We start from the raw sequence: 18,689 nt of genomic DNA on the forward strand, positions 1-18,689 counted from the left end.
GGAATTATTGACTGAAGGGAGGGCTATATACTCTGTTAGAAGATTAAATCTCTCTCTGGTGGGGCTTGTCCTTTAGGAAGCTTGCTGATGTACATATTATTTTCAGGATATTTGTAAATTGTTTATATGTAAGTGGATAAATTATATATGTATAAAATGTAAAATATGCTTATCCCTTTATGTTATTTCTGATGCAAAACTTTGGATTTAAGGGTTCACTTTAGCTGCTTTGTCTTGTTGAAAAGCTGTCTTCTCCAGTGGAATTAAGTTTGGCCAGAAGATTTGAGTGCACAAAGGAGTTTAAAAGCAGAAAAAGCCCTGTGTTGGACTGCACACACTTGAGTGAGATCCAAGTTTCCCACTTTGGAGAGCAGATGTTCAAATGCCCCAGAGGAGGAGGGTGGAGACAGAAAATGAGGTGTGAGAAAATATGTGACTCAGGAGGACAGCATGTTTTTCCAAGAGGAGGGAAAGGGCCTGGCTTCTCAGCCCCAGCCCCACGAATCCACAGTCCCGTCCCTTCTCCTCCAACAGCAGGCCAGGGCACAGCACGGCGAGCGTGTGTTTGCCCAGCAATGCCTTGGGCTCAAACCCCAGCCCTGGGCAATCTGCCTCATTCATGCCAGGATGTCTTGGGCACGGTGCCTTCCACACTAAGAATGAACAACTTTCCGTGGGGGCTATTACTGTATCCCAGGAGCTGAGCAAGAGCTTTGTTCAGAACTGTTATTAATTCGAATTCCTTTGGAGGAGTTGGGATTTCTGAGGAGGAGGGAGGAAGCTGCAGGTGGGCCACAGGAAGGCTCCTGAAGAATGTCCATTGCAGTTGCTTCTTTCTGATGCCACCTGGTGGCCATGTGCAACTAAAATCACCTCCACATGCTCCCACAGCCTTTAGTCCCACAGACACCTGACAAAGCTCACTTTGCTGGAGTTGTTGGATATAATCAGCTTGTACTTCCAGGGCCAAAGCTACGTGACCCTTTACTGACGTATAGCATAGTTTCTTCCCCTGGTAGGAACTGTTTGTTTGTTTGTTTGTTTTTGAGATGAGGTTTTGCTATGTTGCCCTGGCTGGTCTTGAACTCCTAGTCTCAAGCCATCCGCCCTCCTTGGCCTCCCAAAGTGCTGGGATTACAGGCATGAGCCACCACATCCAGCCTGGAATGGATTTTGATGCATGAGGAAAACTCCAAACTTTATAATTCCACACTTCAAATGTGTTTTGTAAATGTGTATATGATGATTAGATATTAACCTCTGCAGAACAAAACATTTATTTTTCATGTCTTGTGTACATTTTCTTATCAGGCCAAATTGTGCTGGGGTGCAATTTTTTGTAGAAAAGCTCTCAAACAGGCAGGCAGACGAGAGCTCTGTGTGGAGGATGACAAGCCCCTCCTACACTGTTTCAGGCTCTGATATAACAAAATTTAATGTTTCAGCTTTACCAAAACTTTCCCTATCTTTATTGGAAATGCACTGAAAGTTTACAGGATCTCATGCCCTTTTTTAGGAAGCCAAAAGTGGAGAAAAAGGGCCACAGAAGGATCCACTGTGGAAGATTTTCAACTGTCCATGAAAAGGCACCACATTCAGATTCCACTCCCAGTAAGTTGATGGGCTTGGGCTGGGTGCTCAGTCTTCAGCGTCCCTCCCCATGGAGTCTTCTCACGGTGGGCACCAGCTTGCCATCTGCCACTCCAAGAGCATTTCCCTATGCTAGGATGTTGCATGATGTATTTATTTATGTGCAAAATGTAAAGAATTATTAGGCTAGGCATGGGGGCTCACGCCTGTAATTCCAGCACTTTGGGAGGCTGAGGTGGGTGGATCACTTGAGCTCAGGAGTTCAAGACCAGCCTGGCCAACATGGTGAAATTCCATCGGTAAAAAAAAAATACAAAAATTAGCCGGGTGTGGTGGCTCGCGCCTGTAGTCCCAGCTACTTGGGAGGCTAAGGTGGGAAGATTGCTTGAGCCCTGGTCGAGGCTGCAGTGAACCATGATCATGCCACTGCACTCAAGCCTGTGTGACAGAGTAGAACCCTATTTCAAAAAAAAAGAAAGAAAAAAGAAAAAAAGAATCACTTTCAATAAGATGTGGTTAAGTAGAGTGAAGCATGAACACCTGTTTCTAGCTGAAAATGAAGGACTCCATGGACTCAATCACAAGATGTCTTTCAGTCTGTCCATCCTCATCCTTCCCACATGACCCATAACTGTACCTGGTAAGGTTACAGGCTACGTGAGAGTTGCTGCTGTCTTGGATATATACATTTCACAGAAGCAAAGAAAGTTGGAGCTGGGAGGTGTCCCAGTGCATGCAATTCAATGGTTTTTAGTCATAAGATCCTTTCTGCAAAGATAGTTGAAGGAGAGAAACATTTAGCAGAACTGCCCTGGGAGAAGAGGTGGGGCTGGAGGCCTCTGCTCAGGCAGCTTCTCAGCTTAAAAATCACCTCTGAGCCTAACCTACCTACCCATCTTGTCTCCCCAGCTTATGCATCAGGAAGTTGCACTGGAGAGCTGCCCAGGCTTTCTTACATCCGCACTGCCTGTGGCCCAGAGCCGTGCCTCCAGCTCTGCCTTCTGTTCAGTCACACTTCGTTCTGCACTGGCTTCTCTGTAGAAAACACATTTACAAATAATAATAGGGTTCCCTGGGCCGGGCGCGGTGGCTCAAGCCGGTAATCCCAGCACTTTGGGAGTCTGAGACAGGCAGATCACGAGGTCAGGAGATCGAGACCATCCTGGCTAACACGGTGAAACCCCGTCTCTACTGAAAAATACAAAAAAACTAGCCGGGCGTGGTGGCGGGTACCTGTAGTCCCAGCTACTCAGGAGGCTGAGGCAGGAGAATGGTGTAAACTCGGGAGGCGGAGCTTGCAGTGAGCCGAGATCACGCCACTGCACTCCAGCCTGGGCGACAGAGCCAGACTCCGTCTCAAAAAAAAAAAAAAATAATAATAATAATAGGGTTCATTGAATGAAGATGTATTATGCCGGATGGTATAATGAAGAAGGGGTTTTCCAGCTGTAACTGGGGGGTCCCCTGGGTTTCCTGAAACCCTTTCGGGGGCCACCGGGTCCTTCCTTGACCAGCTATATAGCTGTGCAACTCTAGTATTGCAGGCAGCTGATGGAGATGCAGCTGTGGAATCCAGTTGCCTTTTATTAAGCCAGATATTCAAGATATTTGCCAAAACATAAACTGATGCCACTCTTCTCACTAAATTTTTTGGAAATAGTTATTTTCATTAAAAACATGCTATTTTGTTAATATGAAATGGATTTATTACTTTTTAAATGCTATAATAAATAAAATTGTCTTTTAAACGTCTCAGTTTAAAATTCTAAAAAAAAGCACCTTGGAACTGCTCATTTAGTTTTAGGAAACCTAAATGATTCTGCACAAGCAAAAAATGACTAGTAATCTATAAATTAATACTTCTCTACCAATCCATCTGCAGTGGACTGAATGTTGAATGATAGCTGTTCTCCAATGAGTGGGGATTTTCACCTCAGGTATATAAAATGGTATATATTATCAGTTTATGGTAGATTAAAACCACAGAAACAAAGGCTGTTTGGGGTCCTCAGTTTTAAGAGCGTAAAAGGGTTCTGGAATCAAAAGTTTGAAAACTGTTGCCAGTGTATATCACATAACTCTCACAATATCCCTGTAAAGCAGGAATGCTTATAGATAAGGAACTAGAGGCTCAGAGAAGTTAAGTGACTTGGCAGGACCAAAGAGTGAGTGTGAGTGTATTAGTTATCTATTGCTGTGTTACCAAGTATCCCAGAACTTAAGGCTCAAAACAACAAACATTTATCATCTTAGAGTTTCTGTGGGTCAGGAATTTGGGAGCACTTTAGCTGGGTGGTTCAGGCTCAGGGTCTCTCATGAGGTTTAGTCAAGATGTCAGCCAAGGATGCCGTCATCTGGGGGCTTGCCTGAGGCTGGAAGATCTGCTTCCAAGATGGTTCACTCACATGAGCATTGGCAGGACATGTGGGCCTCTCCGATAGGCTGCTTGAGTGTCGTTACGACACGGCAGGCAGCTTCCCCCAGAGCAAGTGATCCAAGAGAGATATACTGAGATGGAAGCTTCAGTGTCTTTCATGGCCTGGTTTTGGAAGTTATATGCCATCACTACCACTTTATTCTATTTGTTAGAAGTGGGTCACTAAACCCAGCCCACACTCAAGGGGAGAGGAATTAGGCTCTACCTTTTAAAGAGAGTGTCAGTTGGGTGTGGTGGCTTGTATCTGTAATCCCAGCACTTTGGGAGGCTGAACCAGGATTGCTTGAGCCCAGGAGTTCAAGACCAGGCTGGACAATATAGGGACCCAATATTTAAACACAAAAACACAACCAAAAAACACAGAAGGTGGAGGCTTGTGATTGAGCCACTGCACTTCAGCCTGGGAGCAACAGAATGAAACCTTGGTTCAAAAAAAAAATAAAAACAGCATGTTAAAGAATTTGTGAACATATTTTCAACCATCATAGCTAATAAGTAGCAGAGCCAGGCTTCAACCCTGGGCCTTCAAACTCATTCCATTTGCTAATATGAAATGGATTTGTTCTTATACAATGAAGTTATTATATATTGTATAATATGTTAAAAGTCAAGATGTCAGCCAGGGATGACTTCACTTTAACATACTTTGAAAGATAATGTTAAAAATGAGTCTAACCATGAGTTCAGTAAGGCGAGAAGCATTGGAAGAGGCTTTGTCACTGCAGCATCTGTCCTGCAGCAAGATGTTGCTTGGACATCCAGGCCTGACATGCTCACCCGCCTGGCCCCAGGCTTTCATACTCTGGCCTTACCTGGAGTGCTGCTCTGTCCACAGCCTGCCAGACAGGTTCTAGACCTGCACCAGATGCATGTGCTGTCTGCTACTAGCTTCTCTGAGGCTAAGAGAGCAAAGTCATGATTCAGGTTCCCTTATAGGCTTATGAATGTCACATAGAAGAAACCTATCTTTCCAGTTGCCTGGATGACAAAATACAAGCTCTTGGCCACAGCAGGGTCTGAGAGAAAGAATGTGGACGTATCAGGCCAACTATGGAAGAACAAATACAAATACAAGGTTGTCTGATAGTTCAGTGGGCCAAATCGCAGATCCATTCATTCAGCAGACCTTTACTAAGCCTAAATATGTATGCTACTTCTCTTGAGATTTTCATACAAGAAATGTTAATTATCAAAACATTTCTCAGTTGTTAGACGGGAATCCCAAATGTTACCCCAGGCTGGCAACTTCCCTTGGTGACACAGCCGGGACGTTAAGTACTTTGGTGCCAAATACATACCCTGCATGGTTATAGCTCTGCTCTCCACACCGTATTTTATGACTATAATTAAGACGCTTACCCTTCATTTATGCAACTTGGGCTTTTTCAGATTCTGATACAGGACACAGCTTCTGTTCTGATTCTGGCACTGAAATGCAGGGTAACAAATGTCAGGACTGTGGCACTAAGATTCCTACCTCCCGAAGAGCCTGCAGAAAGGAACCACCTAAAGGTAATACTCACCTGGGGCCTCAGAAAGGCGAGTGGGGACAGCCACTGTTCCCAGGCAATGAACTGCATTTTTAATCTTTTCTTTCCAGAATTTCATTATAGATACAACACTCCAGGAGAGAATTACTCAAATCATAGCAAAAGAGGTGCCTTTGTCCAGCCCCATTCTTTACATGAAAGCAAAAACTCTTCACCCTGTAAGTACATCTCCTGCATGACCCCATCCATGTCAACAACCTAATGTCCCAGGTATGGGACATTCACATGACACTGGCCACTGCTTTCATCTTGGAAGCCCTGGCCTCTCCATTCTGCTGCCCAGGTCTTATGTACTCACCTGACACTTCCAAATCCAGCCCTACACCTGGATGGCAAGAGGCTGAGCTGGGGCTAGAAAATATGAAATCACAGTGATCAAGGACTTTGAAAGTTATTAAGGACTCTACCAGTGCAAGTTGGTAGCAACCCATAAGTTTGCTGAACAAATAAATGACTTATTGGATAATCACCACTATTATTGTTACTATTCAGAGGTGGCTAATGCTTTACATATATCCCTACTAAGAGTCAGCATGTAGAGAAATAGACTATTTTTACACTCCATAGGCATCACATTGCTAACTTCCAATGCAAAAATTTGCTGTCTGAAAGAAAATTACAATCCCACAAACACATATTTAAAAAGATGAATGACATGGCTGCCCCTTCCCAAGCTCTTGAAAGGAAGGAACTCATACCCAAATAAGGAAAGCTCAAAGCAAAATGGGGTAAGTTCTAAAAGCAGGGCAAACTGTGCCCAGGGAACAGGAAGGAGGGAAGGAAGTACTCCTAGTTTTACCCCTGAATGACAGCTATACCTGGTTCTCTGACAGGCGCCACATCCTTGCCCTCATACCTTCAGAGCTCTTCCTCTCCTTCTCTGGGAGAGGGCACCAGGGAGAATGTTTCTTATCTTTCATGATGGCCAGTGCCCAAGCCTTAAGAATGTCATTTACCTGACTGACCTCAGCTGTGTCTCCCCTCCCCACCTCCGGCTGCCACATCATCCAACTGCATGTATTCTTTTGAAGTGACAGTCACTAACACTGGAGAAGCCATAGCTCAGATTTCTTCACTGTCTTCTTAGTCTTGAGGTCTACAGCCTGTGTCATGCCAGTATATGAACAAGGGCTGCAACGGATTCATCCACAATTTGATCTTGAACTCCATTAGCTAACTAAGGGGGTAGAGGTCATAGGGAGGCAGCTTCTCCAGGTTAAAAGACCCTTACAGCAATTGGAGCTGACAGAAAATGGAGTGGGCTGTGGTAGGAGGTTGTGAGCTCATCTTTGGACTGGGAGGCAATGGACTTTGTCTGGATGCTGTAGATCTGTACACTGCACTAGAACTGGACCAGGTGACACTGTGGTGCTTTCTAATTCTGAGTTTCCAGTAAAATCCAAAATTACATTTGGAGACTACCAAAGCATCAAGATTGACCTGGTTAGTGCCTCTTCATCATGCCCCAAGTCTCCAAGTCTAGGTGGTCAGCATGACTAAATCTGGGTTTCTGGCTTCTGCCCTGCCTTGCATGTCTGAGGGACAATCTCTCCCAGCGTCCCTTGTCCAACGGGACCCTCCTGAGGGTGAGTGAAGCCTGGCTACTTGACATCAGTGAATAAGACAGGAGACCTGGAGGGAGAACGAGGGGAAGACAGAAGAGAAGAAGAAGAGGGAAAGGGAAGGGGAGAAGGGAGCCTTGGTGGCAGAGGAGGCAGATTTGTTGGCCACTGACTCATTTCTTTTTCTTTCTCTGTCTTCTTGTCTTCCATGATGACTTTTCCACATTTTCCTTCTCTGTTTAGTCTCTATTTTCTGGAATTGTCTTTGCAACATAATCATTAGTTTCTACTCCTAGAATATTAACTCCTAAAATTGAAGAGGATTTCAGAAATCCATTTGGTCCAACCTCTTGGAAGATATTATTCCTCCATTTATCAGATGTGGTAGTTAAACCCAGAGAAGTCAGACGTCATGCACAGGTCACACAGCAAGTACCCAAAGAACCTAAACTCCTGGTTTCTATCTGATAATAAAACTCTTTTTTTTTTTTTTTTTTTTTTGAGACAGAGTCTTGCTCTGTCACCCAGGCTGCAGTGCAGTGGCACTATCTTGGCTCACTGCAACCTCTATCTCCCGGGTTCAAGTGACTCTCATGCCTCAGTCTCCCAAGTAGCTGGGATTACAGGCACCCACCACCATACCCGGTTAATTTTTGTATTTTTAGTAGAGACAGGGTTTCACCATGTTGACCAGGCTGGTCTTGAACTCCTGACCTCAAGTGATCTGCCTGCCTCGGCCTCCCAAAGTGCTGGGATTAAAAACATGAGCCACCGCGCCTGGCCTAAAACTCCTTTTAAAATTGAATTTCTTTTCCTAAGTTCAGAATACTTTATAGAAAGTTTTTTTTTTTTTTTAATTTTATTTTTTAGGGCAGGGTCTAGCTCTGTCACCCAGGCTGGAGGGCAGTGATGTGATCATAGCTCAATGCTTCCTTGAACTTCTGGGCTGTAGCGAGCCTCCTGCCTTAGCCTCTTAAGTGGCTACAAAACTGTAGGCACATGCCACCATACCTAGCTAACTTAACAAAAAATTTATAGTTAGTATGGAAGGGGTTTATGAATTTTTTTTTTTTGATAGAGACAGGGAAGACTGGTAGCAAAATCCTGGCCTCAAATAATCCTCCCACCTCAGCCTCCCAAAGCACTGAGATTACAGGCATGAGCCACCCCGCCCAGCAAAAGTTCTTTGTTGTCTGTTTCCCAGTTTTCTGATTTATTAAAATTTTATGAAATATTTCATTCATACAAAAAGTTCAAGGAATGATACATATGCACCATTTGGGGCTCATTTTTGATACTCTGAATTTAATCATAGCTAACATTTTTCAGCTTTTTTAAAACTCAAACGGATCTGTTCTCAGAGAGTGAATTCAAAATCCTTTAAAGGTGAACATGAGCCCACACCAGGAAAGTAAGTATTATTTCATGATTACTAACAAAACATCTCTCATTGGTTGGGTGTATACAGTGTACTTGATAGTGCATTAACTACCTACCCCAAGATAACCTAGATCATTAGGAGTACAGCCAGGATTCAAACCTAAACCTATCTAATACTTCAATCATTCATTTGTTTATTCAATAAACCAAGTCATTGTGCGAGGTACTGAGGACACAGGACAAAGTCAGCCACTGTCCCTGCCCTCACAGAGCTTTCTTTTTTGGCAGAGAAGCCGCATAGTCTTTGTAAGTGCCAAGAAGGGGATGTACAAAGTCCTATTGATCTAATTTGGGGGTTCAGGGAAGCTGAGCTTTGAAGGGTATGTATGAACGAACTAGCAAGGGGATCTGGGGGCAGTGAAGAACATTCCAGTCTAGGAAAGCTTCCTGTTGTGAGAAGGCACTTGGCAAGTTCAGGAATGGTGTGACTGGAACCCAAAAGAGGGAGCGGCAGTGGAGCAAGATGAGGCTGATGAGGGAAGGAATTGTCAGGGCCAGTCCGTAGAGACTTGTCAGCTCCAGGAAGTATTTCAGAATCTTAGGAGCAAGAGGAAGCCAATTAGGGTTTTTTTTTTGGCTGTTAATTCGTTTTTATTTTTAGAGACAGGGTCTCCCTCTGTCACCCAGGATGGAGTGCAGTGGTGATCATAGCTCACTGCAGCCTGGAACTCCTGGGCTCAAGTCATCCTCCCACCTCAGCCTCCTGAGTAGCTAGGACTATAGGTGCCCATTTAAAAAAAAAAAAAATTGTAGAGACAGAGTCTTGCTATGTTGCCCAGGCTAGTCTTGAACTCCCGACCTCAAGTGACCTTCTCACCTTGGTCACCAAAAGCACTGGGATTACAGGTGTCTGGCCCCCCAGTGAAGTTAAAAAAAAATTTTGAGGCAGGGTCTTGCTCTGTTGCCCAGGCTGGAGTACAATCTTGGCTCACTGCAGCCTTGACCCCCTTTGCTCAAGTGATCCTCCTGGCTCAGCTTCTTGGGTAGCTGGGAGTACAGGCATGTGATACCACAGCCAGCTACTTTTTTTTTTTTTTTGTAGAGAGGGGGTCTATGTTTCCCAGGCTGATCTTGAACTCCTAGCCTCAAGGAATCCTCCTACCTCAGTCACCCAAAGCACTGGGATTACAGGCATGAGTCACTGTGGCAGGACCCCCCAATTAAGTTTTTTAACCACGGAATTTAAAAAGATTTTTAGTGTTTTAAAGGATCAGCCTAGCTACTGAGGGAGTGGAAATGAATTACAGGAGTTAAGATTGGAGGACAAGGCCAAATAAGAGGCCAGTGCAATAATTCAGGTGAGATGATGCAGCTTGACCGAGGTTGGTGGAGATGGAAAGAGAAGAGTCTGTGTATTCATTCAAGAGCTATGTAAGAGACAGAACCAATAGCACTGCAGAGTGGCTAACAATTCAGGCTCTGCTCTCAGAGCCACTCAGTCTGAACGTACTACCCTCTACCATAGTCTAGCACAGTGTTTAAGAATGTGGCCTTTGGAGACTTCTTGGGTTTTATTTATTTATTTATTTATTTATTTATTTATTTATTTATTGAGATGTAGTTTCACTCTTTCGCCCAGGCTGGAGTGAAGTGGCACAATCATGGCTCACTGCAACCTCTGCCCCATTGGATTCAAGTGAATCTCCTGTTTCAGCCTCCCGAGTAGCTGGGATCATAGGCACCTGCCACCATGCCCAGCTAATTTTTTTGTATTTTTAGTAGAGACAGGGTTTCACTATGTTGGCCAGGCTGGTCTCCAACTCTTGACCTCAGGTGATCCACCTGCCTCAGCCTCCCAAAGTGCTAGGATTACAGGCGTGAGCCACCGTGCCTGACTGACTTCTTGGGTTTGTCTTGGTTCTGTGTCGTTGGGCAGGTTCCTTGACCTAAGTGTGCCTCCATTTCCCCACATGTAAAGTGGGAATCATAATAGTGCTAAACTCATTGAGGACTGAGTCCATACATATAAAGCACTTAGAATGGTACCCGGCTCATAATAAGTACTCAGCAAGCGATGGCTGTTATGTTGTTGACAGTGGACAGTGATGGGATATGGGGAGAGAGAGGACTCTTCTCCAGTCTGCCATCCCCTGCCCAGAGTATTTCATTAGTTAGGGGCCCTGGATGCTGGACCACCTCTTGCCTGGAGGATCGATCCAATGTGTTAAAATAACTTGCAGAACCAATTGATGCTCATATGGTAGGGGAGAGGGATGAAAGGACGTTTTCTGGAGATGATATTGCTCACAAGTATTTTATGTACCAAAGTAATGCTTAACAGGAAACCTGAAGCCAGAGGAAGATTTGAGGGTGGCTCTATGACAGCCCTGTCAATAGGCAAGTTCTTGTGGTATCCCTCAGGGCCAACGGCTCATGCTTGAGAAAAGCGTAACTCCAGGCTGTGCCCTTCACAGACTACGCATATAACCCCCTAGAGCCATGCTCTGCACAACCCGAAGAGCCCAGTGGCCCTGCAGCCCTCACTCACCTAGTGCAGACTTCCGGCCATCCCTAAGAGAGAAGCAATCACAGGGTAGCAGGCAAGGGGAGCCTGTTTACTTCAAAAGGAGCTGCTTTTATTTTTTGACTGCTTCTGCCTCCTTGGGGTGAAAGCTCACTGGTGCCAGAATGAACTCAACCCAAGGTACCTGCAATTGGCAGTTTTGTGCATTTGTTTTATAAAAATGCAAGGTAGAAAGTTGGCCCCAAAAGAATGAAAACAGAATAAAAAATGTCTTTAGAGTCTTGCCTCTATCTGTACTAGAGGAAAAGGAGATCAGTTCTGGGAGGAAATACCCTCATGGTCATGGCAACAACGTTTTTCTGAAGCCCAGCTGCGGTCAGCCACATGGGAGTATGAGAGCTACGAGGGCAGCGGGTGCACGAATCCGCCCACACCCAAACCACACACATAGAGCCATTACCGACCACAGAGCTGACGTGAACAGGAGTGTGCTTGAGGGTGGCGCTTGACACAAGTATCAATGCGCTTTTGTCTTCCAGAAAAAACCTTCAGGCTTTCATGACCTACAGCTCAGACCCTGTAACACCCTCGCCCCATTTCTACTCCTGCAGGATTTCTGGAAGCAAATCTGTATGTGACTTTGATAGCACTGAAGAAACAAAATCTGAGGTGAGGACTTAGAAAATCATTCGAGAATCCTTGCAGCTGGTAGGTTTGATCTTGATGCCCACAGAACTGGCAGCTCTTAAGTTATTACAGTATCAGGGCTTCAGAAAAAGCTCTGCTAAAGACAATTTTGTGCTCAGCACTAAGCTAAAGACACATAGCCTCAGCAGCCGCATGGTCTGTATTATTCTAAATTGGTTCCAAGGGAAATTTCCTGGGGAAAGTGATTTGTGGGGGGTGCCTCAGCTACAGGATTTCCCCGGCAGGGGGTTGAAGGCAGTGGATCTGTTCCAGTGACACTGTGATCAGGGTTGCCAACAGTTTCCTATTTCAAATCACTAACTCAAATCCCCAGGCCACGTTCAAATGTTTCCATACGCATGCGCTGTATCCCTGAATACCCTCTCAGTGGTTATGGCCCCCAAATCCCCATCAATGGCCCCTAAGAGCTGTTCTTTTTTTCTCTTTCTCTGCGGCAGGGAAACAGCCCAGCTGGTGGCTGACCTCACCCTCTGATTCATGCTCATCAGTCACGTGCTGGTCTTTTTTTCAATCCCTTTCCCTAACAAATATATTCCATCTCAGACTGGTCTCCTAGGAAACCAACCCTCAAAAACAGAAATAGACCAAGTAGAAAACAGGAATACTCCGAAAATTCCACCTTGTAATGTTTAATAATGAGAGAACCCAAAGCAGTTAGTTTATGTAATTAAAATGTGTGGACTTTTCCTCTGTAGATTTTAAACTCGGCTTTGGATCATGCCCTAAGGACAGCAACCATTTTGAAAGAAACTACAGATCAAATGATTAAAACGATTGCAGAAGACCTTGCTAAAGCACAGAGGTGGAGGAATCGACTGAAATACTAGTTCAACGCTAGGCAACCAAGGATTCAAAAGAAAAAAATGCAAAGAAAACTTGATCTTCCCCCAAAATGTATTTTACTTACTACACAATTTAGGAAGATGACTATCTAGAGAAAACACAGAAACCATAAGAAATGGGTAACACAAAGTACTAAAGGAAAAAGAAAAAAAGAAAGGACTTTTGATTCTTAAAATCAAAAGCAACCAACAAGTATTTATTTTAAAATAAATCTATGTTCTTCCTAACTCATAATAAAAGAAACCAAAACAAAACAATGAATTTCCTTTTATCTATTAGTCTGAAAAAAGATGAAAGAACCCTGTGTCAGTGAGGATGGAGGAAACTGGTACTCTCACATGCTGTTGGCGGAAATGCAACTTTTTTGGAAGACCATTTGATAATATCTACCAAGTTCCACAAATTCCAAATCACGTACCTTCAGAGCAGCAGTTTCACCACTAGGAATTTCTTTTATATATAAGCCACACAATGTGGCACGATATATGTACAGGGAAGGCCACTGGAGCATTGATCGTAACAACCCCAAGGGGGAACTAATCTAAATACCGCCTGTGATGATTCATAAATGACAATACTTTGTAGCCACCGAAAAGAATGAGGTTGGATTATCTGCAAAAGTCAGTGAAAGAAGCAAGATATCTAAGCATATATACAGACAGTTGTAACCTCAGGGGTCTTGCTATGTTGCCCAGGCTGGACTTGAACTTCAAACAATCCTCCCGCCTTAGCCTCCTGAGTGGCTGGGACTACAGGCACACACCACTGTGCCTGGCTCTTCATGTGTGTATTTTTTTTTTTAAAGAGCATACATATTTTTGGGAAAGATATCTAAAAATCTTTAAGTGAACCTCTAGTAAAGGAAACTGGGAGTTTTGGGGGAGAAAGGGGTTTTTAATCTTCTTTTCTGTATCATATGAAATTTTTACAATATACTTATAAGTCAACATTATTTGTTTAAAGATCTCTTGAAGTCAGAAATATGTGAAAATAATAGCCTTAATGAAATTTTGGAAAAGACAATTCATTAAAACTGTGTACCAGGGATTAAGTAAATTTGTAATGTTTCATGTAGACCAGAGCAGGTTTTTTTTTGTTTTTTGTTTTTCTTTCAGAGCAAGCTTTTGCTTTGCTTCTTTAAGAGTGATGTATTACCTCCTTAGTGACAGCACAGCAGGGTATTGGCTCTTTCGCCCTTTCCTGAAACTTCTGATATTCATTCACCCCAGACATTCAACAAATGGTTTCCCGACTCCCAGAGTTTAGCTCAGTGGTCAGGAGGGAGTTGAATCTTTTCCCACTTTAGATTTTCATGCCAATGTGGGCAGCTGGTATTTGTCTAGCTGGCTGGAGAATGGACTATTTTTAACTTTGGGGTTTGTAAATTGGTTGAGGGTACCCTGGAAGAGATAAAGCACAGGTCAGTCTGAAAATACCTCTGACTTTATGGCCAAATTTACTTCAAGCTGTGGCACTGTAAGGAAGATAGCAAAGAACTATGGGTGATATTATAACAGAAAAAAACAGAGCTTAAACTGTGTATGTTCTATTAAATAAAACGTGTGGGAGGTCATTGTTTTTGGACTAAGCTCCTGCAGGAGACCCCAACAGACCAGACCAAACTAGAATGCAGTCACTCATGCTAGATGCCACGTAATCAAACTGAACTTTAAAATAGGCCAGTTTTTTTTTTTTTTTTTTTTTTTTTTTTTTTTTAAACCCAGAACATTCACAGTATCCCATTAGAAGGGGCCCTGTCAACCTGAGCTGGCATAAGGAAGTCCCCTCTGCTTTAACCCATATAAAGACACCTTTTGTTCCTTGTTTCTGTTTTCTTCTGCCTTTTCTGCCTATAAAGCCCACTCCTGTGCTCAGCCTTTCTATTTCATAGATGGGATGCTGCCTGATTCATAAATTGCTAATAAAAGCCAATTAGGTCATTTTGTTTTTTTGGCAGTTCCAAGGGGCTTCCAACATCATTACATATCTAAATTTAATCACAACTTGCTAATCTGTTTTGTATGTCAAGTACCACTATCTCATCCCCAAGTTTAAAATTACATACTTCTCTGGCTTGAAGTGTTCTTATATGATTAATTCGTTCTTAACCTTTTTTGGGCTCATTTTTTGAGAATCTGGTGAAAGCTATGGAGTCTCCCTTCCCCCATGCTTTTTCTTCTCGTGGAAGAGAATACATTTTTAAAAGTTCATGGACGCCCTGAAACAAATCCATGGAACCTTGGTTAGAAACGTCTACCATTAACGAGTATTTCTAAATCCCTCAAATTAACATTTATAGAAATTGGCAATTAAAATCATTGTTGATTTAAAAATGTGGCCCATTTCTGCTTTATCAAACCATATTCTAAATGTAATTTTCCATTTCCTTGAAGATCAGGGGTCATGATGAGTAATCACTGTAACACGACTAATCTAAGAAATAGCAAAAAAGGGCAGGCAATGCCCTTAAGGAGTTCTAGAAAGGCACTAGGCTCTGATTTACAAGGATAATTTTATACTTACTGATTCTGTAGTCTTGGCCATCTCCTCCCTCATGCAATTCTTGTGTCAATTCTTATGACCTCTCTTCTAATTCTGTTCCAGTAGTAAACCAGAAAAACAAGCTTGTAAAGTAAAAGTAATGGTACCCCTAATGCTGGGGGTCAAGGGCTCAGCATTGCCTGAGGGCGGTGGTGCTGTAAAGAAACACCCGGCAGTCTCCAGGGTGCAGAGGCCTCTTAGTATTTACTCCAAGGTCTAGCTGTGCTCTGGCTGCTTGAAGCTGCCAGCAGGATGCAATGGGACTCTCTGTAGAGGGCTTTTTATCATCTTTTAAAATTTTTTTATTTTTATTTTTTGAGACAGTCTTGCTCTGTCGCCCAGGCTGGAGTACAATTGCCGGACCTTGGCTCACTGCAATCTCCACCTCCCAGGTTCAAGTGATTCTCCTGCCTCAGCCTCCCGAGTAGTTGGGATTACAGGCGCCCACCACCACGCCCGGCTAATTTTTGTATTTTTAGTAGAGACCGGGTTTCACCATGTTGGTCAGGCTGGTCTCCAACCCCTGACCTCAGGTGATCTGCCTGCCTTGGTCTCCCAAAGTGCTGGGATTATAGGCGTGAGCCACTGCGCCTGGCCTATCATCTTTAAGAGAAAGCTCTAGCTATCCCCTTTAGTTAACTATTAGAGTTTGCAAAATAAATCTCTTCATTTTATCCTTTCTATTGTAATCTTGCTGTTAATGAATTATATAAAATAGGCCTAATTTGTACTAAACATGAGTATGTGTTTATATTTAATAGACAAAACATTGTTTTGGTGGTAAAACTTTTCCTATAGGAGGAAGACATTTCTTGCTCCTTTGATTTTAGGAGAAATCTGCTTGCATCCCAATAGGACTTACAAAGGGTACAGAATAGCTAGGGAAGAACTGAGCTATGGAGGTGTCATATCTTACACAATAAACTGTGGGGTCAGGCCCTTTGTTGCTCAAATCCAATAATTTTGAGACCTTGTAAACTCCTGTTGTGACCCTGGAGCAGTGGAGGCGAAGGGTCTAGGAAACAGGATAACAGGATTAATAAAGATCTCTGTATTTATTTACTAATATGGTTGAAGAATGTGAATCCACTGTTTTATAAATAAAGCACATTTCAACAGGAAGCAAAGCTGTGTTTCAGAGACAGTGAATAAATAGTTTCCATTGGTTGCAACAACAAAAAAAGTCTTTTCCTGGGTCTTGAAATCAAAACCTGTAATTTTTTTTTTTTTTTTTTTTTTTTTTGAGACAGGGACTCATTCTCGCCCAGGCTGAAGTGCAGAGGTGTGATCACAGTTCACTGCAGCCTGTACCTCCTTGGTTCAAGCAATCCTACTGCCTCAGCCTCTTGAGTAGTAGCTGGGATCACAGGTGCGTGTCACCATACCCAACCTTTTTTTTTTCCTTCCTTTTTTTGTAGAGATGTGGTCTCACTACTTTCAGACTCTTCACAGAGAGAGAAAAAAAGAAAAAAAGATGTGGTCTCACTATGTTGCCCAGGCTCATTCCAACGCCTGGGCTCAAGTGATCCTCCTGCTTTGGCCTGTAATTGCTAATTCTATGGGGGAAAAAATCAGCTCATACCAGAATTTATGTGAGATGATGTCTTATGGCTTCAAATTCATACGAGGTTTAGTAAACAAAAGGTCTCTGCAATTCAAAGCTTAACATATATGTGAAATATAGGACCCAAAGCATCTGATATCAGTGTGATCAGGATAAAGTGGTCACTGAGATCTTAAGTGATCAAATGAATAAACAGCCCAGTGTTTGCTGTCATCACACTCTTAGTTCCATTTGTTCCAGGCCATTGGATTAATCTAAATACCTATTCTACACATGTCCTAACCCTGGAGAGGGAGTTACTGAGGCATACAAAGATCTCAGATAAAATGCAGACACCAAAAACTAGTCCTCTTACTGGAGATACATTGTTTTCATGCGTAGTTTGCAAAGAGGGCTGTTTATTGCGCCAAGCCCTTCCTTTCCATGCACTGATCCACACCAAGTTACATTTATCTCTTGGGTCTCAGTTTCCTCAGTTTTAAAATAAAGATGATAATCATAGTACCTATGCTCACAGGAATACATGAGAAGATGGAATGAGTTAATAATAGAAAGCACTAAGCATTTGTATATTATTACTTTATTATCAGTACTTAGTAAAGTTATGCGATTAACATATCAAAAGTTGGCCAGGCACAGTGGCTCACACCTGTAATCCCCACACTTTGGGAGGCTGAGACAGGAGGATTGCTTAAGGCCAGGAGTTTGAGACCAGCCAGGGCAACACAGTGAGACTGTCTATACAAAAAAAAAACAAACAAAATTAGCCAGATGTGGTGGCCCATACCTGTAGTCCTGGCTACTCGGGAGGCTGAGGCAGGAAGATCACTATGGCCCAGGAGTTCAAAATTCCAGTGAGCTATGATCACATAACTGTACTCCAGCCTGGGTGACATAGCAAGACCCTGTCTCTATTAAAAAAAAAAAAAAATCAAAAGTAAATTTTCTGTATCCCTACCCATTTGAAAAATAATCAAAGATTCAACCCACAATGGAACTACAAAAATAGATATTTTGACAATGTGCAGTAACTATATGAAGAAAATGAAGATTCTGAAGGTTATAAAGATTTAAATGAAAAGACATTCCACATTCCTGAATATCAAGTTTCCATATTATAAAAGATGTCGATTTTTCCTAAATTAACCTATAAACAATGCAAATCCTATGAAAATACCAAAATAGCTTTTTTGGGAACTCAACAAAATGATACTAAAGTTCACCTAGAAAAATTTGATAGAAAATTTCTGAAAAATAATAGTAATTTAGGTGGATGGAATAGGAACTTCTTCCACTACATATTAAAACATACTATGAATTGAAACAGGGAAAAAGAAACACAAAACAAACTGTATATCATTAAAAGAGAATCCAGAAATAGACCACAATACAAATGGAAATTTAGTCTATGATAATCGTGGTATTTCAGTTTAGTTGGGGAAAGAGAGATTACCCAATAGGATCTGGTATAACATCTGGCTGTTTAGAAAGGAGTGAAGCTGGGCCACTATGAAATACTTTTATCAAGTCAGGGTTCCGTGCTGGAAACACACTTCTCTAGATATTTCAAGCAGAAAGGCATTTAATACACGGAATTAGGTCCTTACAAAAATCATTGAAAAAGCAGTAGGAGCAGAAACTGGAGGCCCATGATCATTTTACCATCTGTGACCCAAAGGACAGGAAGCTAGTGCTGCTGCCACAGCATTAACTCATACCCATGAAGCAGATGACAAGACACTAAAATGTGGAGTCTGGTTGCTACAAACAATTCTTTTCTGCAGGAGCTTGTCTGCTGGCATAGTAGATGGCCTCTGCCTCCAAATCTTGACCAAGTGCACATCACTGGTAGAATGTAAACTGTTCAGACCTTATTTTTCTTAGAGTCTGAAAAACTTCATGTTTAGCCTTTCGTCCCCTGTGGTATGGGGTAAGGAGGCATGGGACGCCATACCAAGTGCTAAGAGACAATATCTAGCACACGTTCTTA

The 18,689-nt window shown here is 42.7% G+C and overlaps 2 protein-coding genes across 5 annotated transcripts in view; one reads left to right on the plus strand and one right to left on the minus strand.

The window, feature by feature from the left end:
* AKNAD1 (AKNA domain containing 1) overlaps positions 1 to 12,848 on the plus strand; it is a 36,611-nt gene extending 23,763 nt beyond the window's left edge. Inside the window, exons 10-15 of the mRNA XM_001086220.5 lie at positions 1,517 to 1,611; positions 5,417 to 5,539; positions 5,628 to 5,735; positions 8,469 to 8,550; positions 11,583 to 11,712; positions 12,447 to 12,848. Coding sequence (XP_001086220.3) covers positions 1,517 to 1,611; positions 5,417 to 5,539; positions 5,628 to 5,735; positions 8,469 to 8,550; positions 11,583 to 11,712; positions 12,447 to 12,578 — 670 coding nt within the window. The 3' untranslated portion in view covers positions 12,579 to 12,848. The remainder of the gene's footprint in view (positions 1 to 1,516; positions 1,612 to 5,416; positions 5,540 to 5,627; positions 5,736 to 8,468; positions 8,551 to 11,582; positions 11,713 to 12,446) is intronic.
* The window catches only part of STXBP3 (syntaxin binding protein 3), a 79,259-nt gene that overhangs the window by 1,346 nt on the left and 59,224 nt on the right, over positions 1 to 18,689 (minus strand). Inside the window, exons 19-22 of one of the 4 annotated variants that reach the window (XR_013400383.1) lie at positions 17,487 to 17,610; positions 15,118 to 15,189; positions 5,876 to 5,928; positions 5,387 to 5,455 (exon numbers count right to left, since the gene is read on the minus strand). Coding sequence is in view for 1 of the 4 variants with exons in the window: in XM_077952251.1 (XP_077808377.1) it covers positions 17,543 to 17,610 (68 nt within the window). In the remaining 3 variants the exon portion in view is untranslated. Of the gene's footprint in view, positions 1 to 5,386; positions 5,456 to 5,875; positions 5,929 to 13,384; positions 15,190 to 15,432; positions 16,580 to 17,263; positions 17,611 to 18,689 lie in introns of those variants that run through there. The other 3 variants (XR_013400381.1, XR_013400384.1, XM_077952251.1) reach the window with 3 other exon arrangements.

The sequence above is a fragment of the Macaca mulatta genome, chromosome 1 (genome assembly GCF_049350105.2).
Source record: "Macaca mulatta isolate MMU2019108-1 chromosome 1, T2T-MMU8v2.0, whole genome shotgun sequence".
NCBI lineage: Eukaryota > Metazoa > Chordata > Mammalia > Primates > Cercopithecidae > Macaca > Macaca mulatta.